The following is a 25,145-nucleotide window of genomic DNA, read 5'->3' as shown; positions in this document are numbered from 1 at the left end:
TCAGCAACAGAGAGAAATCCTGTCTAAAAATAAATAAATAAAAATTAAAAAAAAATAAAATCCTCAGTCATAATTTCAAATGCTCAATAGCCATGTGTTGGCTACCATATGGGACAGCACAAATATAGAACATTACTGTCATTGTACAGGGCTGTTCTATTAATAGATTATACTATTGAATATACAGTAAAATACTTGATATCTTTCTTTGCCTTTTTCCCTGCAATTTCCCAGTAATTATAAGCGTGATTTTCACATAGTGGTAAAAAGGTATTTATTGAAAGATGAATCAATTGAATATGCAACTAGAAAGCAAGAAGAATCTTGTTTCAGCTAAAGAGTACTTATGGAAATTCAAGGTTAAAAATTAGGTTTGGGATCAAATGGGAGGTCTTATTTGAGTTTTTTGAGGATTCTCCATTCTTCTTTTCTAAGAGACTGTATTAGTTTGCCATCCTACCAACAGAGTAAAAGTTTTCCCCTCCATCCACATCCACGCCAGCATCTACAACTTCAAGACTTTGTGATGTGGCCTGTTCTCACTGGGCTAAGTGATATCTCAGGGTGATTTTGATTTGCCTTTCTCTGATGATTAGGGATGATGAGCATTTTTTCATATGTTTGTCTGTCTTACCAAGGAATACTATAGTAGCAATATATGCATACTATAAAAATAGGAGACTTTACATCTTTTGTATTAACCTGGATGGAGATGAAACACATTCTTCTTAGTAAAGTATCATGAGAATGGAAAAGCAAATATTCAACGTACTCAGTAATAACATGAAGCCAGTAGATGATCTAATGCATGCCTACATAAGAGAAAAATTCAACTCAATTCAAGTTGGGGGAGAGGAAATGAGGAAGGGGACAGCAGGGAGGAGAGGAGGGGATTGGTGTGCTCCTACTTAATGGACACAATGTAAGAGTATTGACTCATCTCTCAGGTGTAGACGCAACCACAAGAGGGATTCTACCTAATATATGCAAATTTTATAACCTAGTTGTTTGTACCCTCCCATTAACCTGAAATTAAAAAAAAATAGATTCTGATTCAGAGAAGTTTTATGCATAAAATATTATATAATTATATAAAATTCAGGAAGAAGGAAATTGGGCTACATATTTCTGAAATGACGATTTATGCTTGCTTTCAATCTTGACTAGCAGTAGACCATCACATTTAAAAGTTGATTCACTTCTCTTTCCCCAGAGTTAACTGTTACACTCAAATGGCTTTGAGTCATTCCTCTTCATGCTTTTCTACTTCTCCTATGCATTTGTGTATTGATAACTATATAATATTGATCAATATATGTGTAAATGATTACTATGGCAAAAAGTTATATTCCCTTCTATAACTTGCTATCTTTCCTCGATATTTTATTTCACATATTTCCATTTTGAAACGTTTAACATTTATTTGCTCTATAGCACACAATTTTATGATTGTGTCACTTGTTACTGTTTTTTTATCTATTCTATTGCTGGACATTAAGACTGTTTCCAATGTTTGCCTAACATAAACAATGCAGCAGTTACCATTATATATTTCTCCTTGTCCACATGTGCACCTCTTTAGCTTTTGTTATATAACTAGAGATGTAATTGTTTACTCATAAATTTTGATGACCTTCAGCTTTACTCGATATTGCCAACATCTCTAAAGTGTTTTCCAATTTATACTTCCCTTGGTGATGATTTAAGATGGTTTTTTCCCAGCAATTTACCAATATGGGTGTTGTTAGATTAGGTCTGAAGTGGTCGAATAGTATTTCATTTTGATTTCTTTAATTGCATTATTTATTAGTCATTCTCATCATTCGCATTTCCCTTTCTATCAATTGACTGTTATTGTCCATTGATCACTGAATTATATGTTTCATATCGTTTTGCAAAAGCATTTAATACAGTACTCCCCCTTTATCTGTGGTTTCACTTTCTGCAGTTTTATTTATTTGTAGTCAACAATGGTCTGAAAATATTCAACAGAAGATTCCAGAAATTAACAATTCATAAGTTTAAGTTGCATGCTATTCTGAGTAGCATGATGAAATCTTTCCCTATCCACCCCTGGGGATGTGAATCATCCCTTTGTCTAGCATTTCCACTCATTCCATCCACAAAATTGTCAAGAAGGAACAAGAAATTTGAGCTAGTTCTGCTGTTGCACTTCAAATTGGAAATGTTATGGCTACAATGTGTCATAGTGCTTAGTTAAGATGGAAAGGCACTAAATTTGTGGGTGGACAACATGAAAGAAGGTTTTGATGACAGCAATCCTGTTTGGCATTAACTGTGGGTATCGCCTATTGATAAGGGTTGACTACTGTATACACGGATACCCTTTCTTGATTACAGCTGGGCCTCCATAGGTTCTACATCCATGGGCACAATCAACCGTGGATGAAAATGTTCAAAACATAAGTAAATAAAAATGCAGCAATAAAAATAATACAAATATTAAGTATTCTTACTGCACTTTATGCAAATAATCAGACCTAGAATAGTGAGAGCACAGTTTATTTTGGTAAACAAATTACCAAATTTGTCTTTAATAGAATGGGAAAGAAAAATATGTTCAAAAATAAAAATAATACAAATAAAGAATAATACAGTATAATAACTATTTACATGGCATTTGGATTGCATTAGGTACATATACAAGTTATCTAGAGATGATTTAAAGCAGTGGCCCCCCAATTTTTTTGTCACCAGAGACTGGTTTCATGGAAGATAATCTTTCCACAGAAGGGGTGAGGGAGATTGTTTCAGGATGATTCAAGTGCATTACAGCTTCACCTCAGATCATCAGGCATTAGATTCTCATAAGTGAGCAACCTAGACCCCTCACATGCACAGTTTACAGGAGGATTTGTGCTCCTATGAGAGTCCACTGCCCCCACTTACCTGGCAGGAGGTAGAGGTCAGATGGTGATGTGAGCAATGGGGAGCAGCTGGGAATACAGATGAGGCTTCACTGGCTCACCTGCCATTCACTTCCTGCTGTGCCATCTGGGTCCTAACAGGCCATGGACCAGTCTGCAGCCCAGGGACTGGGACCACAGATTTAAAGTATATGGAGGTGGGGGGCAGATGTGCTTAGATTACATGGAAATATTACACCATTTTATATCAGCGACTTGAACATTCATGAATTTTGGTATCTAATGGGCATGTACCAAGTCTCTCCCATATACCAAGGAGAGACTGTGCTACATATATGCATGACCAATCTCCCAGTTTTTAGCTTGGGTTTGTATCTTTACCTTTGTGTGTGCATATGGATTATTTTAATATACAGATGCTTTATGTTTACCTTCCATTATTTTCACTGGTTATGCTTGAGTTTTTAAAATTCTTTCCTCCTTCAATATCATATTTTATTCTTTGAATTTAGATATGAATTTGCAGAGAATCGGTGTCTATATGATATTGCATCTTCCTATTTATGTATATAGATATAGCATATTTCTCCATTTATTTGTGTTTCTCAATAAAAGTACAGCATGACATAAAGATCATGAATCTTTTAAAATATTTAGTGTTTTTGTTGTCACTGCCATTTAAAACAAAATTTAATGGATTGTTGTTTGTGTACCCCAACCCAATTTTTTCATGTATTGAATTTGTATCCAAAACTTGTTAAACACTCTTATTAATTCCGATAGCTTGTCAATAGGTTTCTCTTGATTTTCTATGTATGCAATTATATTGTACACAAATAATTTACCCCTTTCCAATGATTATACGTATCATTACTTATTTTATTGAATTAACTAGGAATTTCAAATATTATATTCTGAAAACAGTGATACTGATTATCTTATCTGGTTTCATCCTTGAATTATACTATTTCTAACTTTCATTTTTAAGTATGTCATTTGCTATAGATTTTGGTAGACATTCCTTACTAGGTTAAGGAAGTTCTATTTTATTATTAGTTTGCTTAGCATGGTTATCAAAATAAGTACTGAAATTATATTGATATCTATTAATATAACATCTGTTATATCTGTTATCGATACTGATTAAATTAATATTTATTAATATTTTATTATTAAACTACCCTTACATTTATTGGAAAAACCTTCTTAGTCATGATTTATAATCTTATACATTGCTGGACAGCATTTGGTAAGACTTTGTTTTATATTCCATCATTTATAGTTTAAAATCCAAAAGTCTATAGCTCCAATTTTTCTTCCAGTTCAGTATCAAAGTTTCAGTAATCTCATAAAATATCCCCATGAGCTCTTTCTCTCTCTTTTTTCCTGTGCAACTGGTTGTTTCTGGAACTCAATCATAGGCTATTTTATAAATGATTGGAAATCCATATTCAATATCTGTTTCCTTGTCTTTCCCTAGATTTGGACATATGCATTTTCCTATCTGTAACATCTTTCTTCAGCACTTTCCATCTTAAAAAAATCATCATCATTAAGATGAACAGAGAAAATCCAAAATTATCTCTACTAGGTATTGTTTCACACTCCAGAAATACACTCAAGAAACCATATGGATGGGGGAGGGGCATACATGGAAGGGAAAATAAAAAATAAAACTCCTACATTTTCATTACTAATATAGGACTTAAAAATGAGGACATCATCACAATCTTCCCAATGGGGAAGATGAATTTTTTTTCACATGCAAAAACAGAGAAAGCGTGTCATTTAAAACATATTTCAAAATTAGAGAATCTTCAAGTTGCTACAACTGTTCCTGCTGTCTGATCTAAATCATTTTGTAAGGATCATGAACAATATGTATTTTTCCACCCTAACATTGCAATTTAACAGGTAGACTCTGCTATCTTTTAAAGTCAACTGCAATTAGAGTAGTGTGGAGGCAGCAGGTGGCAGCAGTTCCCACTCCAAAAACTGGGAATTGCTGCTAGTCCTGGAACAATTCGCGGCCTCCCTTGCAGGCTAGCCTTCCTGTAAAGTTCTTTTCGTATATGGAAGGAAAGATAATATAATGCATCAATCCCACAAACTCCAGAAAAACAAACAGGATTTTATGTGTTTTCTTTACATAGAGAATGAGTAGCAAACATGAAATAGGTGGGATCCTCCTTTTTATTTAAAACACCCCGTGCCTTCATACTCTTGCTGGGACTCTTTCTTCTCCTCTCCCCTTCTCTATACATTCTTTTGGATCTCACTTAAGCCTTTCCTTTCCAGGGAATTTAGCCATGCTTTTAGAATATTTGCTACCTCTTCTTAAATTACAGTAGATGATAACAATATTAATACATTATGATAAAACTAATGACCATTATTAACCATGTACTGTGTAATAAATCCTATTCCAGAAGTTTTAGAAGTTGTATCTCATTTAATCTACCACAACAGCTCAATAAATTAGATACTACTATTATCCCCATTTTATAGATGTAGACATTGAAGCCCAGAGAGATTCCATAACTTGCCTTAGATCACACAGCTGGTAAGTGGAAGAGGCCAGGAAGATAGTCAGACAGGCTGTCTGACCTTGGAGCCTGTGTTCTCCACCATTACTCTGAGTGTGTTAGCCAAGTAGACGGATCCCTGCTGATACCGAATATTCTAATTCCTCTAGGATATAGGCTGCTTCAAGCTATTTAAAGTGTATATATTTCCAAAACTCCTTCGAGAAGAGTATCCACAGGTGGAAATTTAAGGCCACCAACAGATGTTCAGCATGGAAGAGATACTGGAATAAACAGGGGAAAAAGATAAATCTCAACTTCTTCATTTATTAGATGTGAAAGTTTGGCAAGTTATATTACCACCCAGAGCTTGACTTTCCTCGTGTGTTAAATGGTGAAAATAATACTTGCATGTTGTTGTGAAAATTAATTGAGATAACACGGCAGAGTTCCCAGAACACAATCAGTACATCCTCAATTAGTATTGGTGCATGTGTCCATGTCCACCTCCTCGAATTAACTGGAGTGCTCTGCTTCCCTAGGGTAGGTTGAGCTGGGAAAAATAAGTAAGAGGAAAATACAGGGCAGTAATTGGGCATTATTTATTTTTCTATCTCCCTCAATGACTATCTCAACTAGTGAGTGCATAATAAATACTTGTTCTTAAATTAATGAGAACATAAATTCACAAAATGATTAGTCAATGGATATTTTATCTATGTAAAAATGGAATCTTCCCAACTATTTGATATGCATTTAGAGAACTGAGGTTAAGAGATAACACTGATGTTTCTGGGAAACTTATTCATGATTAAATAAGGTTAATGGGGGCTCCTTATACATTTCTGGCTTAAAGAGACTAAATTTATATTTGTGACATCATTTCTTGTTCTCTGATATGCTTGAATTTGTTTAATAATATATTAACTGATTTCTCTTCTAGACCAAAAACAGAAGATGCCTGGGTGTTTGCGAAGCCCAATGCCATTCAGGCTATTGGGGTCATGTCTTTTGGTGAGTATGTGGTTTCAGAGGCCTGTTCTCAATATGGAGTAGTCTGTTTCATGTAAAAGTACTATGTTTCAGATTTATGGCTGGATAGCAGATGTCCTAAGTTTTAGACTTCCTATTAGCAGCATATGATCTAGTTGATGCCAATGTAAAATTAGGATCAAACTTTTCTCACTCATCACTGAAATTTGTTTCAATTTGGTAAAATGTATTTTTCGTGCAGAAAACTTGTTACAGTCACCTTGTTTCTTTCTTTCTTTTTTTCTTTTAGAGACAGAGTCTCACTTCTTCACCCTTGGTAGAGGGCTATGGTGTTGGGTTTAGGCAATTCTCTTGCCTCAGCCTCCTGAGTAGCTGGGACCACAGGCACCCACCACAACGCCTGGCTATTTATTTTGTTGCAATTTGGCCGGGGCTGGGTTTAAACCCACCACCCTCGGTGTATGGGGCCGGTGCCCTACTCACTAAGCCACAGGCACCGCCCAAGGTTACCTTGTTTCTTAACTTGGAAGTTGAGCAAGTGCTGTGGACGTCTTCTCATCCGTGCACACAAAGTAGTATGAAGTGACCAGATGTCTCAAACCAAATGTCTCAAACTTCTCTGTTATGTCCCTGGATGGCAAAGAAAGCCATGGGCTGAAAATTATGATGATGTTTGGATTTTTCTTAAGATGGAAAGAGCCATTAGGAAAAGCAAAATGGGAAGTTCAAATTGGGCTGGTGTATATCAGAAGTGACAAGAAAAGTATGAGCCTGGAGTGAATGAACGTTCTCATTCCCAGAGGTATTAGAAAAGTTATTTTCCAACATAGTAAGGTAATATATCTAAACTCCAGTTCATTGCATCTAAAGTAGCACTCATCTCGGAATTTTCAGAACTAATAAAGAAAACCTTGGTGTTTGGTTTAATAATGGTTGTTTCATTTTGTTTTTGGATTGCAGCATTTATTTGCCACCATAACTCCTTCTTAGTTTATAGTTCTTTAGAAGAACCCACGGTAGCTAAGTGGTCCGGCATCATCCACACATCCATGGCGATTTCTATGTTTATCTCTGTGCTCTTTGCTACATGTGGATACCTGACATTTACTGGCTTCACCCAAGGTAAAATGAGAGGTTCAGTTGCGTCATATTTGGGTTTTCAAGTGGACTGGTACAAGTATGCCCAGTGTTCTGTTTCAGAGGGGTCACTCTCTTCCACCCATTCTCTTCTCTACACTTTAGACTCTGCTGTTTCCTGATTTTTTCCTTCTTAAACTGTTAAACTTAGCCCTGGAGTCCATATGCTCCCCTTCCAGGCTTTCAGATTCAAGCACATGAACTCTGGCTTTCCTCCCTACTACTCCAGAGAAGCTTCCCTTTCAAAGGTACCTGTGGCCTCTGGTCTTCTTGGTTCTGATTCCCCTGAATCTCTTCGAATCACTTAACAATACCAAACTTCCTATTTTTGCTCAAATTTTCCTCCCTCAGAGGAAAGACTATTATATTATCCTTGTTATTCTTTATCTCTGTTCATATTTCTTTTCTTTCTTCTCTCTCTTTGCTCTTTCTAATCCCCCATTCTTTCCCACCCCATGTTGCTTGCTTTTCTCTCAACAAATTCTTCAGTGTTTTAGTTGTAACCCAGACTTTTTTTTTCTTTTCTTTTCTTTTCTTTTATTTTATTTTTGTAGAGACAGAGTCTCACTTTATGGCCCTCAGTAGAGTATCATGGCCTCACACAGCTCACAGCAACCTCCAACTCCTGGGCTTAAGCGATTCTCCTGCCTCAGCCTCCCGAGTAGCTGGGACTACAGGCGCCCGCCACAACGCCCGGCTATTTTTTGGTTGCAGTTCGGCCGGGGCTGGGTTTGAACCCGCCACCCTCGGTATATGGGGCCGGCGCCTTACCGACTGAGCCACAGGCGCAGCCCCAGACTTTTCTTTTCATTGCCACCTTGTTTCCTGCTGAACATTTCTAGTCAGTTGTCACCTTCTTGCCTTAATCGCAAAACATCATCTTTCCCATAAAATCAGCCCTTTCCTTCCCTCCCTCCAAAGTTACTTCTCTTTTTTTTTGCCTTCACTCAGGCCCAGCAACGAAGTGGTTCCCTCTTCTGGTTCCTTTGACCCTTCTGTCATCTCTGTAGTGCAATATTCACGACAGTCGGATGGTCAGCTAAGTGCTGTGAATCATGGATTGTGTAGCTCTTGCACATCTATTATCTCGTTGACCTTCGAACAACCCTTTGGAGGGAAGTGGAATAACTAGTTTTACCCCCTGATTAAAGCACGCAGAAGTGAAGCAGCTTGCCCATGCTGGCATGTGACAAACTAGAAAAGTCTTCTGACTCCTAAGTCCAGTTTTTTGTTTTTTTTTTCCATTCTCTTTCTACCATCCCCACTTTGATCAACCATAGCCCACTAAAAGCTGTTCCTTAGCCTCCAGCTTCTCTGGAGTTTCCTGAAGACACTTAGGTGCTTGTTTTGAGCATAGGTTATAGGTCACTACGATGGTAGGCAGATATTTCTCAGGAAATAAAAATGGTTTCAAAATTAATGATTAACATAATCCCAGTGTGGTCAAAATATAATACGTGTGTGCTATTAGATTGCAATAACAAAGTGACCTTGAAAATCCTGATAAGAATTGTGTTCCAAAAGATTGCAAAATATTACTATTGCCACATAGTTTGCCAAAATGAGTAGCAGCGGGGGCTCCAGTCTGTATAGGACCTTGGTTTTTAAATGCCTTTTCTGTATGACATAAGTCTTTTTTATTAGTTACACCTTCCAGGTATTTTTGTCAGTAATTGCTCAGATATAATTAAATCTTTGTGGAACAATGCTAACAGGTGTTTGATGTTATTGTTGTCTTTTCCCTAGCTGTAATTCTCTAAAATACACCTGGTTTTAAGCTGAAATAAGCCGGCATTGTTTCTCCAGGGTCCTCAAACTGCAGCCCGCGGGCCACATGAGGCGGTGTGATTGTATTTGTTCCTGTTTTGTTTTTTTACTTCAAAATAAGATATATATGCAGTATGCATAGGAATTTGTTCATATTTGTTTGTTTTTTTAAACTATACTCCACCCCTCCAATGGTCTGAGGGACAGTGAACTGGCCCCCTGTTTAAAAAGTTTGAGGACCCCTGTAACTGGCCATCTCTCCTTAGGCAAATCTGGTCTTACTTGTGCAAACTGCGTGCTTCTTTTCTGTCTCTTTCAGTAGAAAAATCTCAGCTCGTGGGGCGGTGGGAACTCTGGATTCTTACTGACATCTCAGTGACTTTTGAAAAAAATGTAGGACCCATTTCTTAGTAGAGCAGAGGGTAATGAACAGGAAGCTTCAGTCCTTTTTTGTCAGAATGCTGGAATTTTTTTCAATCAATCTTGAAAACCTTGAAGTAATTCTTTGCCACCTTTGCTTTGTGATTTAATCTCTTTCTGCCTAAAAGGATATTGTAAAGTAATGTGCATTTGCTCTAGCTGATGAGGGAAGAGGAAAAAAATCTTGGGAAGAAGCAGGTCAGGGCACCGCCTCTGGCTCAGTGAGTAGGGCGCCGGCCCCATATGCCGAGGGTGGTGGGTTCAAACCCGGCCCCGGCCAAACTGCAACAACATAAAAAAATAGCCGGGTGCTGTGGCGGGCGCCTGTAGTCCCAGCTACTCGGGAGGCTGAGGCAAGAGAATCGCTTAAGCCCAGGAGCTGGAGGTTGCTGTGAGCTGTGTGATGCCATGGCCCTCTACCGAGGGCCATAAAGTGAGACTCTGTCTGTACAAAAAAAAAAAAAAGAAGCAGGTCATTTAGGGTGTTTAGCTTTTTATTTTTGAGACAGAGTAAGACTGTTGCCCTAGAGTACTGTGGTGTCATAGCTCACAACCGCCTCAAACTCTTGGGCTTGAGCACTCCTCTTGCCTCAGCCTCCCTGGAAGCTGGGACTACAGGTGCCCAGGCACCCACCACAGCAACCAGCTAGTTTTTCTATTTTCAGTAGAGACAGGGTCTTGCTCTTGCTCAAGCTGGTCTCGAACTCCTGAGCTCAGGCGATCTACCTGCCTCAGCATCCTAAAGTGCTAGGATTATAGGGGCAAGTCACCGCACCTGGCCCTGTATTTAGCTTTTTTATTTATTTACTTTTTTTTGAGACAGAGTCTCAGTATATCACCCTCTATACAGTGCTGTGACGTCACAGCTCACAGCAAACTCAACCTCTTGGGCTTAAGCAATTCTTTTGCTTCAGCCTCCCATGTAGCTGGGACTACAGGCACCTGCCACAACGCCTGGCTATTTATTATTATTATTATTATTTATTAGGGTTTTTTTTAGAAACAGAGTCTCACTTTGTCACCCTTGGTAGAGTGTCGTGGTGTCACAGCTCATAGCAGCCTCCAGCTCTTGGGCTAGGTGATTCTCTTTCCTCAGTCCCCCAGTAGCTGGGACTACAGGCGCCTGCCACAACACCTGGCTATTTTGTTGGTGTTGTTGCAGTTTGGCCAGAGCCAGGTTTGAACCTGCCACCCTCAGTATATGGGGCTGGCGCCCTAGTCACTGAGCCACAGGTGCTACCCTGCCCAGCTATTTTTTTGTTTGTAGTTGTCATTGTTTGGCAGACCTGGGCTGGGTTCGAACCTGCCAGCTCCAGTGTATGTGGCTGGCACCCTAGCCGCTGTGCTACAGGCTCTGGGCCGGTATTTAGCTTTTTAATGAAAACAAAACAAAAGTATTATACTTTTAGGGTTTTTTTTTTTCTTTTAAAAGAGTATAGTAGTGCGTGACTTTAATCTCATTTTTGATTCCGTTTACTTTTTTTTTTTTTTTTTGTAGAGACAGAGTTTCACTTTATGGCCCTCGGTAGAGTGCCGTGGCATCACACAGCTCACAGCAACCTCCAACTCCTGGGCTTAAACGATTCTCTTGCCTCAGCCTCCCGAGTAGCTGGGACTACAGGCGCCCGCCACAACGCCCGGCTATTTTTTGGTTTGCAGTTCAGCCGGGGCCGGGTTTGAACCCGCCACCCTCGGTATATGGGGCCGGCGCCTTACCGACTGAGCCACAGGCGCCGCCCGATTCCGTTTACTTTTTAAAAGGTGACCTCATTTTTTAAATTTAAACATGTTAAATCAAGAAATAAACAGGCTTAAATACTCAGTGTCAGCGTTGGTAAATGTTTTTGCTGATATGACTTCCTTGCCCCAGTTAAACCCCTGAATTTATTCATAAATAAGCTAAGAAAATATAGTCTCTAGGTAAGAATTTTGTTAAGGTTTATATGGTCCATAATTTAGTTGAAACAAATTAAATGTAGTATTCTTTCTGGGAAATAGCCACATTTTCAGTTTTGAATCAGTGCATTGACACTGGGGCTTGTCAGATGACGTGCTAGACAATGTGTGTTTAGAATTCCTTCTATGGCCTCAAGTCTGTAATTAAACCCTATAGCATGATACACAGGAAGTTCAGCTCCCCAGATGTACTGGTCTACTCTTCCTTTCAGGATTGTGCTTGATCTAAGAATAGCATTTCAAAGGAAATTTGTTTATTTTAACAGACTTTTTTTTTTAAATAATGAAGTCACTTACTCACCAGAAACAAAGACCAGAAGCAGGTTTACAAAGCCAATGCACAAGAATTTAGGGAGTTGATTCTGATATAAGAAGACAATGGATAAAGTATTTTTCAGAAGTTGATACAAATTTGAGGTAAACCTGTCAAAAACAAATAATGAGAACAAGCAAAAATCTATCAGTGATAGAGTTATCTTACCTTCAGGCGGTACACCTACTGACTTAAAATCAACGAGTAACTACATTGTTATTGAATGAAAAAAAACTATTTAGACCTGATCATCTGTTGTTCACTTATTTTTTTTATTTGTTTTTTTTTTTTTTTTGTAGAGACAGAGTCTCACTGTACCGCCCTCAGGTAGAGTGCTGTGGCGTTACACGGCTCACAGCAACCTCCAACTCCTGGGCTTACGCGATTCTCCTGCCTCAGCCTCCCGAGCAGCTGGGACCACAGGCGCCCTCCACAACGCCCGGCTATTTTTTTGTTGCAGTTTGGCCGGGGCTGGGTTTGAACCCGCCACCCTCGGCATATGGGGCCGGCACCCCACTCACTGAGCCACAGGCGCCGCCCTGTTGTTCACTTATTTGAAGGAAATGAAGTGTATGGAGAGTCACTTATATACAGTCATGTGCTGCTTAATGACACATTCTGCAAAAGGTGTCATTAGGCAATTTTATCCGTATGCAAACATCCTGAAGTTTGCTCCCTCCAACCTAGGTGGCATACCCCACTATACATGTAGGCTGCATAGTATAACCTATTGCTCCTAGGCTATAAACCTGGGCAGTATATTACTGTGCTAATGGTGCAGGCAGTTGGAAAACAATGGTAAATATTTGTGTATCTAAATGTATTTAAACATAGAAAACATACAATAAAAATGTGGGCATTATAATCTTTATGGGACCACCATCTTCTACAGGTTCCCTTAGGTGACACATGACTATTGCAAATACCTAAAATTTCATTTATTAGTTATCTCAAATTTACAGTATCTAAATAAACCTATTTTATATTTTTTTGTAGGTGACTTATTTGAAAATTACTGCAGAAGTGATGACCTCATAACCTTTGGGAGGTTTTGTTATGGCATCACGGTCATACTGACGTATCCAATGGAATGCTTTGTGACCCGAGAGGTAAGTACGATTTCTTCCCAATTCTTTCTCTGGTTTATCTCTCTATGACATTTTGTTTAGGAAGAACTATAAGTAATTCAATTGGGCAAATTCCCACGTGCATGACAAGTGGTATAATCGATACAATTTTCAATTATAAAATATCTGAGTTTAAAATGAATTTATATTCAGATGTTTGCAAGGCAATTTTTTAAAAGTTGAATTTGAAAGTGAAGTTTGTTAGTTTGGTTTTTATGACCACAAGCATAGATATTTATACGACTGCATTCCAAAGTGAATGTGAGCCTTTGGTAACAGCCAAACTAAGTTTGTTGGGATTTTTCTTATAGATTTCTCACAAAGTCACAAAGTACCAAGGTTCAAATCGTTTTTTACAAAATTGTCTTTTTGCTGAGATGTTGTATAAGTCAACATGTATCAAAGACATCATAGATCTAGGTTGGCACCTGTGGCTTAAAGGAGTAGGGCGCCGGCCCTATATACCGAAGGTGGCGGGTTCAAACCAAGCTCCAGCCAAAAACTGCAAAAAATAAAAATAAAAAGACATCATAGATCAGATTGTAATTGGTTTTGTTCTTTCTTAAAAACTACTAAAGTTGGCTCGGTGCCTGTGGCTCAAGTGGCTATGGCGGCCAGCCACATGTACCTGAGCTGGCGGGTTTGAATCCAGCCCAGGCCTGCCAAACAACAATGACGGCTGCAACCAAAAATTAGCCAGGAGTTGTGGAAGGCACCTGTAGTCCCAGCTGCTTGGGAGATGGAGTTAAGAAACTCCACTGAGCCCAGAAGTTGGAGGTTGCTGTGAGCTGTGATTCCACGGCACTCTACCCAGGGTGACAGCTTGAAGCTTTGTCTCAAAAAAAAAAAAAAAAAAAGAAAAAACTACTAAAGTTTCTTAGACTTCATGGTGAACCAAAATTCAATTTAAGTTCCTCAGCCTTATAGATATATTTTATTTATATATTTTCATAAGTTGATTTACTTATTTAAATTTATATACAACATAAAAAAATACAGATAATTCAAGTATGCAGTATATTATTTATATATGAGTATATTTCATTAAAAAGCCAACTCTGAATCATGTTATATAGATCACCTGGATTTGTGGAGAAAGATTAGCTAAAAGCAAATTAATTCTTTTGATGTAAAATTGGATAACATAGCTTGTCATAAATCCCTTATGCTGTCAGCTAAAAATCCACTATCCCAGTAAAATATAACCCTTCTTCACAGCAGTTCTTTCAGGAATCACCCTGAAAAGAGCTTAGCCTAGGCTGTATTCAAAGAGGCTGTTTACACAGCATACCATGTGAATGGGGTAATGTGTGAAGTCTGCAGAGCTTTATACACTAAGTAACTGGCAGGCTTTTTGAGGCAGGTAGGTGGTTACCTTCAGCCAGTACAGAGATAAGGACCTGTGCAGGGAAATGGAAGGGAGAAGTATATTCACCAGCCTATGTCCTTCACAGTTAGCAGCTCATTTAGAAAAGTGGACTTTGGGCAGTGCCTGTGGCTCAGTTGGTAAGGCGCTGGCCCCATATACTGAGGGTGGCAGGTTCAAACCCGGCCCCGGCTGAACTGCAACCAAAAAATAGCTGGGCGTTGTGGCAGGTGCCTGTAGTCCCAGCTACTCGGGAGGCTGAGGCAAGAGAATCGCTTAGCCCAGGAGTTGGAGGTTGCTGTGAGCTGTGTGATGCCATGGCACTCTACCGAGGGCCATAAAGTGAGACTCTGTCTCTACAAAAAAAAAAAAAAAAAAGTTACTTTATGCAGATTTTTCAAAATTTAACAGCCAGTGCCAACTACTGTTAGATTCAGGAAGTGGTATTATTTTAGCTTCTGCCCAGTACTTTAGGTTCAAATCTGGTCTCTAGATCAGCAAGGACAAATGGTACATTTTCATGTGGTTTCTGGCAAATTGCCTGTGGCTGGTCTGACTCACTTCACCTGCACTTCTGTCTTAAACTTGAGTTTCCTTTCTAGCCACTGTGACAGGAAGACAAAATAAAATCAAGATCTCTGCCATGGTAGCAAATACTTGTCAGAGAATGTTTTATATACTTTTCCCTGTCATTTCCTTTCTCTTTTTCTTCTTTACACACACACACACACACACACACACACACGTATACAATTGACATTAATATAATGGAAACCTTTTATTTTCGGAGGATACAATAGCCAGCCACATACAAGCATGTCAAAAACCTTTAAAAATATCTCTTACTTGCCTGCCCCACTAAGTGAGGTTTTGCTCTCACAATTGTATCATAGAAGAATCTATAAAGGATGGATTTTTATTTTTTTAATTTCAGAATATGATGGGGGTATACACTTTTTAGTTACCTGGTTTGCTTTTGTCAAAGAAAAAAAATGTGCCCTTCCCCCAGAATGGGTTCATTCTACACATTGAGGGTGTGAATTTACCCACCCCCTTCTCCCTCCCCCATCTGCTTAATTTCCAATGACTATTTACTTTCATTTGTGTACAAAAGAATTTATCGATTAGTTTCACTTTGGTATTGAGTACATGTGGCTTTTGCTTTTCCATCCTTGTGGTAATTCACTTAGAAGAATGTTCTCCAGATCCATCCAGGTTATTACAAAAGACACTAGATCACCATTTTTTTAATAGCTGAGTAGAACTCCATGGTATACGTAGGCCATATTTTATTAATTAACTCATATATTGATGGGCACTTGGGTTGTTTCCACATCTTAGTGATCATGAATTGTTCTTTTATGAACAAAAAAATGGATTTTTAAATACAATAATCTTTGGAAAGACATTACAAATTGTAAGCAGTGAACGTTATTAGTATCACCATTAATGTATTGGCAGAGTCATGACAGTCATTGACATATGGGGAATGTTTCATATCTAGGTAGCAAAGCTCAGAGACCTGGCTTCATTACCGTCTGCCAACATCTGACTTTTCCTGGATTTCCAACTTGTGTCTGACTGTCCTTTTCCACAGGGCCACGACCCTATTCAGACTGCCTTGTCCTCCATAGGTAACATTCCTGTTCTTACCTCTTTGATCTTCTTCACACCGTTCCTGCAGCCTATAATTCTGCTCCAAAGTATATTCATGTTTTTAAGCCCCACTTCAAACCAAGGTAGATTAAGCACATTTCAGGAACACTGTGAAGGAGATTATTCTAAAGGAGAAAGATGTGGACACCTAAAGCTCCTTTGAGTTCTAAATTCTCTTTGATCTTTTTAGTCCTGTCATAAATGGATCTCTATTTAATTTTTTTAGGTTGGTTGTATATTTCCACTTATTAATTCCTGAGAATAGGAATCATCTCCTAGACATTTTATCTTTGTAAACCATGTCACAGTATGGGACACGTTAAGTTGGTAACTGTTGATTGATTTCTTGATCTGAGTATTACTGGAAAATGATGATGAACGCTTGTCCATTTTTGTTGAGGAAAGGCAATATAAAATGAACAAAAATTGAAAAAATAGGATTTGGTTTATAGAGAATTAATTTTCTGCTAGTAAAGGATATTACATATTCAGTATTATTGAATGAAATACAGTAACGACTTCTTTCAGAGCCATTCAAATAATCTAAATAGTGTCTAGTTTGTTTTAATAATAACCTTGTTGGACTAAAGAAAAAAGAATAAGGTAAATTTCCCAGGTCTCTTATACTTGAGAACATATGTATTCAAACGTTGGTATGTCACACTAAGTCTGCAATATAATTCACTGACTGTCTAAATAGTTCAACAAAGAATATTTATTGATAAGTGTGTCTATGTGCTAGTTCCTTAGACAGGGTAGAACATTCCTGGTGACTTAAGATTTGATTAATTGCCTTATGTCTAATATTTTATGCAGTCCTGAACGTTTTTATGAAATACTCTCTCAATAAATCCTGAGTACTTCTCAAAATAATCTGTTTATTTGGCAGGTCATCGCCAATTTGTTTTTTGGTGGGAATCTTTCATTGATTTTCCACGTGGTTATAACAGTGGTTATCATTACCGTAGCCATGCTCGTGTCCTTGCTAATTGATTGCCTTGGAATAGTTTTAGAACTCAATGTAAGTACATTTAAAGATTTACTCCATTCTAAAATTTTCTTTAAAAAATATGTTTCCATTCTAACATGAGATGTATTTTTCTCAACAAAAGTGTCACTTTCTGAAGTGAAATGAAAATGTGTTTATGATACAAATGGAAATAATTTGTAATGATTATACTGCATATCACTTTAAATCAGTAATTCTCAGATGGGTGCAGTTTTGCTCTTTCTGTTCTAAGGGGCATTTGACAATGTCTGGAGACATTTGGAGTTGTTGCAACTGGTTAGGCATCTAGTGGGTAGAGGCCAGGGATAGTGCTGAACATCCCTGGAACAGCGCATGGGACAGCTCCCTACACCAAGGAATTATCTGATTCAAAATGTCAACAGTGTTGAGTTTGAAAACTCCTTTTGCATATCTTAATTACTGTAATACATATATATTGCATATCTTACTGTAAACTATAAACTAAGTGAATCTGGAATTTCCTTTGCTGAGTAAAAATATGTCTAGTGAGATTATATGGAAGGAATATAGTTATATCCACATTGCACATTCACCTACGATAGCCCAGTTTCTTTTTCTTTAAATGTTTTTTTCTTTCTCCAAACTTTCTGAAAATTAATCCTAGATTTTTTTTTCCTTCCACTATCACATATTTAAGTTTTTTTCTTTCAATTGATTACCATAATGCTCAAAAATCTCCACATTTTTTTACCCAAGCAAGTATAAACTCCATTGCCTCTATAATCTGATCCCATGCCTTCTACAGAAATTTATTTCTCATTTCATCTCAAAATCTTTCCTCTGCTCTACACAGTCTTATTTTTGGCCTCTGGATAAGCCATGTTTATCATCTGTCTGAACATTCACTACATCTTGATAGCCTAATGACTTTTTTATTCCCTTTAAGTTAGCCAAGCACATACATACTGCTCATTTTTCAGGAATGATGTATTTCTTGTAAATTTAACCATTACTTTCTGTAAAGTTAACTATTGCTATCTTCCATGACAATGGACAAAAAAAATTGTAAGCAGATTGTCACATTAAATATTCTCTATTAACAATGAAAACTGTTTGTGGTTAGGATAGAATTCTAGTATTGTAATCAGAGAAGAATGCTTTTTAAATATCTATTATAAGGTCAAGTTCTGAGCTGGCTGTGGAAGAATATTTTAAAAATTTAAAACATGATTCTAGATCCTTAGATTTATACATGCATGAAAAAACAAAGAAGAATGCTAAGTTGTTATGGTCTAATAACCCAAAACAATTATACTAGTTTTAAAGCACTTTGTAAGAATTAATAACTCTAGGGTCTCCATTCTTTGCCACACCCTCCGAGAATACCTGTTTTCCTAATCAATAAAAGTCTTTTGACACGTACGACAACATATTCAGACCTCTACTTAACTCACTTTTGTGTGACCACTTACCGTGTTTAATAAAGACAAATCAAGCGTCATCTGTCAGTAACGAACACAGGTTGATTATGCAACAAGTTAGAACTAAGGCATGCTGTCTCCACTTCACAATGGTAATATCAGCTAACAACTATTGAGTACTTACCCTGTCCAAGTACAGTAGAACTGCCATAGTTGATTCCCTCTCTATTTTGACCACCACCTTAAAATGAACTAATTTCCATAGACTGAATATGCCCCACATGTATGTGTCAGCACAGCTGGCCTAGTTCCTTACACTGACCAGTTTGTTACAGTCCCTTGGGTGGTCAACTTACAGAGATTCTACTGTCCTGGGTATGCATTGTCTCCCTTTACAAGTATTAACTTTATAGATAAAGAAACTGAGGCACAGGTTGTACTAGTAGAAAAATCAAGGTTTGAACACAGGCATTTGGACCCCATAGCCCAGATTTTTAATTATTTTACTAGTCTGAGATTTCCTAAATGTAAGGCTTTAAATTATGTAAAATAATTATGCTTATTTCTCTATCCATTTTTTAAGTTAAAATCTATGTGTTGAGTGTTATCTGTAGGAAAGGTTAAGTGTAACCTGTGATACATATGAATAGACATTCATAGTGGGCTAAATAGCAAGAAATGAAATAAAATAGGACTCAATCTTTTTATTTATTTTTTTTCCTTTTTTTTTTGGAGACAGAGTCCCAAAATGTAGCCCTCGGTAGAGTGCTCTGGCATTACAGCTCACAGCAACCTCAAACTCTTGGATTTAAACAATTCTCTTGCCTCAGTCTGCCAAGTAGCTGGGACTACAGGCACCTGACACAATGCCTTGCTACTTTTTTTATGGTAGCTGTCATTGTTGTTTGGCAGGCCCAGGCCAGGTTCAAACCTGCCAGCCTCAGTGTATGTGGCCGTTGCCTTAGCCGCTGAGCTACAGGCGCCAAGACTTCATTAAATTTTCTTTTAATTTTTTTTTTTTTATTGTTGGGGATTCATTGGGGGTACAAAAATTCAGGTTACGTTGATGCATTTGTTAGGTAAAGTCCCTCTCTTTTTTTTTCTTTTCTTTTTTTTTTAACATAGCCTTCCTGGCATTTTCTTAGTTATTGTGATGTGACATTTACATTCTACATTTACTAACTTTCACATATACCCTTGTAAGATGCACCGCAGGTATAATCCCACCAATCCCTCTCCCTCCACCCACCTCCTTCCTCCCTCCCCTCTCTTTCCCCCTTCCCGCTATTCTTACGTTATAACTGGGTTATAGCTTTCATGTGAAAGCCATAAATTAGTTTCATAGTAGGGCTGAGTACATTGGATACTTTTTCTTCCATTCTTGAGATACTTTACTAAGAAGAATATGTTCCAGCTCCATCCATGTAAACATGAAAGAGGTAAAGTCTCCATCTTTCCTTAAGGCTGCATAATATTCCATGGTGTACATGTACCACAATTTATTAATCCATTCGTGGATCGATGGACACTTGGGCTTCTTCCATGACTTAGCAATTATGAATTGGGCTGCAATAAACATTCTGGTACAAATATCTTTATTATGATCTGATTTTTTGGTCTTCTGGGTATATGCCTAGTAGAGGAATTATAGGATTGAATGGCAGGTCTAATTTTAGATCTCTAAGTGTTCTCCAAACATATTTCCAAAAGGAATGTATTAATTTGCATTCTCACCAGCAGTGTAGAAGTGTTCCCTTTTTTCCACATCCACGCCAACATCTCTGGTCTTGGGATTCTGTGGTATGGGCTAATCTTACTGGAGTTAGATGATATCTCAAAGTAGTTTTGATAAGCATTTCTCTGATGATTAAAGATGATGAGCATTTTTTCATATGTCTGTAGACCGTGCACCTGTCTTCTTCAAAGAAGTTTCTCTTCAAGTCCCTTGCCCAGCCTGCAATGGGATCACTTGTTCTTTTCTTGCTTAGACGTTTGAGTTCTCTGTGGATTCTGGTTATTAAACCTTTGTCGGAGATATAACCTGCAAATATCTTCTCCCATTCTGAGAGCTGTCTGCTTGCTTTACTTACTGTGTTCTTGGCTGTGCAGAAGCTTTTTAGTTTGATCAGGTCCCAGTAGTGTATTTTTGAAGCTGATTCAATTGCCCGGGGGGTCCTCCTCATAAAATACTCACCCAGACCAATTTCTTCAAGGGTTTTCCCTGCACTCTCTTCCAGTATTTTAATAGTTTCATGTCTTAAGTTTAAATCTTTAATCCAGTGAGAGTCTATCTCAGTTAAGGGTGAAAGTTGTTGGTCCAGTTTCAGTCTTCTACAGGTTGCCAGTTCACCCAGCACCATTTGTTAAATAGGGAATCTTTTCCCCACTGAATGTTTTTAATTGGCTTGTCAAAGATCAAATAATGGTAAGTAGCTGGATTCATCTCTTGGTTCTCTATTCTGTTCCAGACATCTACTTCTCTGTTTTTGTAGCAGTACCATGCTGTTTTGATCACTAACTATCGATTTATAGTTAGTCTGAGTTCTGGTAGCTTGATTCCTCCTGCTTTGTTTTTATTTCTGAGTAATGTCTTGGCTATTTGAGGTTTTTCCTGATTCCATATAAAACGAAGTATTATTTTCTCAAGATCTTTAAAGTATGACAGTGCAGCTTGAATAGGGATTGCATTAAAATTGTATATTGCTTTGGGTAGTATGGACATTTTAACAATGTTGATTCTTCCCAGCCATGAGCATGGTATGTTTTCCCATTTGTTAACATTTTCAGCTATATCTTTTCTTAGAGTTTCATAATTCTCTTTATAGAGATCTTTCACGTCCTTTGTTAGACTCCCAAATATTTCATCTTCTATGGCACTACTGTGAATGGAATAGAGTCCTTAACTGTTCTTTCAGCTTGACTATGGTTAGTATATATAAAGGCTACCAATTTATGAATGTTGATTTTGTAACCTGAGACGATGCTGTATTTCTTGATCACTTCTAAGAGTTTTATAGTAGAATCCCTGGTGTTTTCCAGATATACAATCATATCATCTGTGAAGAGTGAAAGTTTAATCTCTTCTGACCCTATATGGATACCCTTGATTGCCTTTTCTTCCTTAATTGCGGTGGCTAAAACTTCCATTACAATGTTAAAGAGCAGTGGAGACAATGGGCAGCCTTGTCTGGTTCCTGATCTGAGTGGAAATGATTTCAACTTAACTCCATTCAATACAATATTGGCTGTGGGTTTGCTGTGTTTGGCCTCTATCAGTTTAAGAATGTCCCTTCTATACCAATTTCCTTAAGTGTTCTGATCATGAATGAATGCTGTATATTATCAAAAGCTTTTTCTGCATCAATTGAGAGAATCATATGGTCTTTGGTGTTTAATTTGTTTATGTGTTGAATTGTACTTATAGATTTACATATATTGAATCAGCCTTGAGACCCTGGGATAAAACCAACATGGTCAAGATGTATAATTTGTTTGATGTGTTGCTGGATTCTGTTTGTTAGGATCTTGTTGAAAATTTTTGCATCTATATTCATTAGTGATATTGGTCTATAATTTTATTTTCTTGTTGGGTCTTTTCCTGGTTTGGGGATCAGGGTGACGTTTGCTTCATAGAACGTGTTGGGTAGTCTTCCTTCTTTTTCTACATTTTGGAACAGGTTGAGTAATATAGGTACTAGTTCCTCTTTAAAGGTTTGGTAGAATTCTAACATGAAGCCATCTTGTCCCAGGCTTTTCTTTTTAGGGAGATCTTGTATAGTTGATGCTATTTCAGAAAGTGATATGGGCCTGTTCAAATTTCCACTTGATTCTGACTAAGTCTTGGAAGGTGACGTGCTTCCAAGTATTGGTCAATTTCCTTCAGATTTTTATATTTCTGAGAATAAAGTTTCTTGTAATATTCATTAAGGATTTTTTGAATTTCTGAGGAGTCCGTTGTTATTTCATCTTTGTCGTTTCTGATTGATGAGATTAGAGATTTTACTCTTTTTTTCCTGGTTAGGTTAGCCAAAGGTTTATCTATTTTATTGATCTTTTCAAAAAACCAACTTTTTTATTTATTGATCTGTTGTATAATTCTTTTGTTTTCAATTTCATTTAATTCTGCTCTAATTTTGGTCATTTCTTTTCTTCTACTGGATTTGGGGTTGGAATGTTCTTCCTTTTCCAGTTGCTTGAGATGTCCCATTAAGTTGTTAACTTCCTTTCTTTCCGTTCTCTTGAGGAAGGCTTGCAGTGCTATGAATTTCCCTTTTAGGACTGCCTTTGCGGTATTCCAGAGGTTCTGATAATTCGTGTCTTCATTGTTGTTTTGTTCCAAAAATTTGGCAATTTCCTTCTTAATCTCATCTCTGACCCAGCTATCATTCAGCATAAGGTTATTTAACTTCCATGTTTTTATATGAGTATGCAGATTCCTGTTGTTACTGAGTCTGACTTTTGTTCCATGGTGGTCTGAGGAGATGCAAGGAATAATTTCTATTCCTTTAAATTTACTGAAGTTAGACTTCTGACCTAAGATGTGATCGATTTTGGAGTATGTTTTGTGGGCTGATGAAATGTGTATTCAGTTTTCTTGGGAAGAAATATTCTTTAGATGTCTGCTAAATCCAGATGTTGGATGGTTAGGTTTAAATCTAAAATTTCTTTGCTCAGCTTCTTATTGGAGGATCGATCCAACACTGCCACAGGAGTGTTGAAATCTCCAACTATTATGGATCTGGAGGAAATCAAGTTGCTCGTGTCTGTTAGAGTTTCTCTTATAAATTGAGGTGCATTCTGGTTGGGTGCATAGATATTAATAATTGAGATCTCATCATATTGAGTATTACCCTTAACAAATATGAAGTGACCATTCTTCTCCTTCCTTACTTTTGTTGGTTTAAATTCTATTGTATCTGCAAATAGAATTACAACACCTGCTTTTTTCTGATTACCATTTGCCTTAAATATGGATGACCATCCTTTCACCCTGAGTCTATATTTGTCTTTTAAGCTATGATGCAACTCTTGTATGCAGCAAATATCTGGCCTAAGTTTTTGTATCCAGTCAGCTAACCTGTGCCTCTTTGGAGGACAGTTTAAGCCATTCACATTAATGGAGAATATTGATAAGTCTGGTAAAATTTTGGGTATTGAGTTTTTCGAAAGTCCAGTGGGCATTTTTAATCCTTTCTCCACTGTGGAAGTTGGAGTTTGATCAAAAGTTTCTGAGTGAGTTTACTTTTGTGGTAGAGGATTGGGCTGGTCATTATGGAGGATAGGTCTGAGACTATCCTGAAGAGCTGGTTTGGTTATGGCAAATTTCTTCAACATATGAATGTCATTAAAGTATTTAATTTCTCCATCATAAATGAAACTCAGTTTAGCTGGATACAGGATCTGGGGTTGAAAGTTATTTTGCTTTAGGAGATTAAAAGTCGATGACCACCCTCTTCTGGCTTGAAAAGTTTCAGCAGAGAGATCTGCAGTCATTCTAATGTTCTTCCCTTTGTAGGTAATGAATTTCTTACGTCTGGCTGCTTTCAGAATTTTCTCCTTCATATTAACTTTAGTGAAGTTAATTATGATATGCCTGGGGGATGTCTTATTGGGATTGAGTCGTGTTGGGGTTCTGAAACTGTCTGCTATCTGAATTTCAGAATCTCTTGGCATGTCTGGAAAATTAGCTTTCATAATTTCATGGCGACGGGCCTCTGTGCCTTGCAATGCCACTTCATCACTTTCAGGGATTCCAATGAGACTTATATTAGCCTTCTTCTAATTAACCCAGAGCTCTCTGAGAGAATGATCCATTTTTGCTCTCCATTTCTCTTCCTCTTTGAGAGTTTGGGAGCATTCAAAGGCTTTGTCTTCAATGTCAGAAATTCTTTCTTCTGCTTGCTCCACTCTGCTACTGAAGGATTCTACTGTATTTTTCATATCTTTGAGGGCTGCAAATTCTTGCTTCAGGGCATCAAAATCTTTGGTGGTTTTGTCTTTAAATTAGTTAAATTCTTGAGATAACTTTTGAATTTCTCCTCAAATTTCTAATTCCAACTTTTGAATTGCTGCTCGAATTTCTAATTCCAAATTTTCCTCCATTCTATTAATCTTTGCAATCCAAATTCTGAATTTGATTTCTGACATCTCAGCCAGCTGTTTATGAATGGGATCTTCAGTTACATCTGCCATATCTTTCCTTAGGGGGGTCATTTATTCTGGTTATTCATGTTACCAGAGTTTTTCCGCTGATTCTGCCTCATGATTGTTTTACACCATTTGATTTTTCCCCTGGAGCTTTATGGAGGAACCATACAGTGCTATGGCCTGAGAAACTTGGAACCTGTTTGGTGTGGTGGGGCTAAGTGGTTCTGTCTTGTTTCAGCTGGTCTGTGTTCGACCCTAGTGAAACAGTTACTCTGGGTTGAAGTCTCAGCTGTGGAGAAATACCAGCAATTAAGTCCCCGCCCCCCACAGGCAACAATTGGAAAAGGAAAATCAAACTTTCCTACAACCACACACCCAGGGCACCACCCAAATAGTCCTCGGGTGATTGGTTCAGTTCAAAAGCTCCAAATTGATTGTCTCAGTCAGCACCTGTCTCAG

The 25,145-nt window shown here is 37.7% G+C and overlaps 1 protein-coding gene across 1 annotated transcript in view; it reads left to right on the top strand.

Moving 5' to 3' along the window:
• The window catches only part of SLC38A11 (solute carrier family 38 member 11), a 72,066-nt gene that overhangs the window by 37,724 nt on the left and 9,197 nt on the right, over nucleotides 1-25,145 (top strand). The window contains exons 8-11 of the mRNA XM_053596903.1: nucleotides 6,357-6,427; nucleotides 7,367-7,528; nucleotides 12,996-13,108; nucleotides 17,038-17,169. Of these exons, the coding sequence (XP_053452878.1) occupies nucleotides 6,357-6,427; nucleotides 7,367-7,528; nucleotides 12,996-13,108; nucleotides 17,038-17,169 (478 nt within the window). The remainder of the gene's footprint in view (nucleotides 1-6,356; nucleotides 6,428-7,366; nucleotides 7,529-12,995; nucleotides 13,109-17,037; nucleotides 17,170-25,145) is intronic.

Source organism: Nycticebus coucang, chromosome 7 (genome assembly GCF_027406575.1).
Source record: "Nycticebus coucang isolate mNycCou1 chromosome 7, mNycCou1.pri, whole genome shotgun sequence".
Taxonomy (NCBI): domain Eukaryota; kingdom Metazoa; phylum Chordata; class Mammalia; order Primates; family Lorisidae; genus Nycticebus; species Nycticebus coucang.
This window is presented reverse-complemented; position numbering and strand designations above follow the sequence as displayed.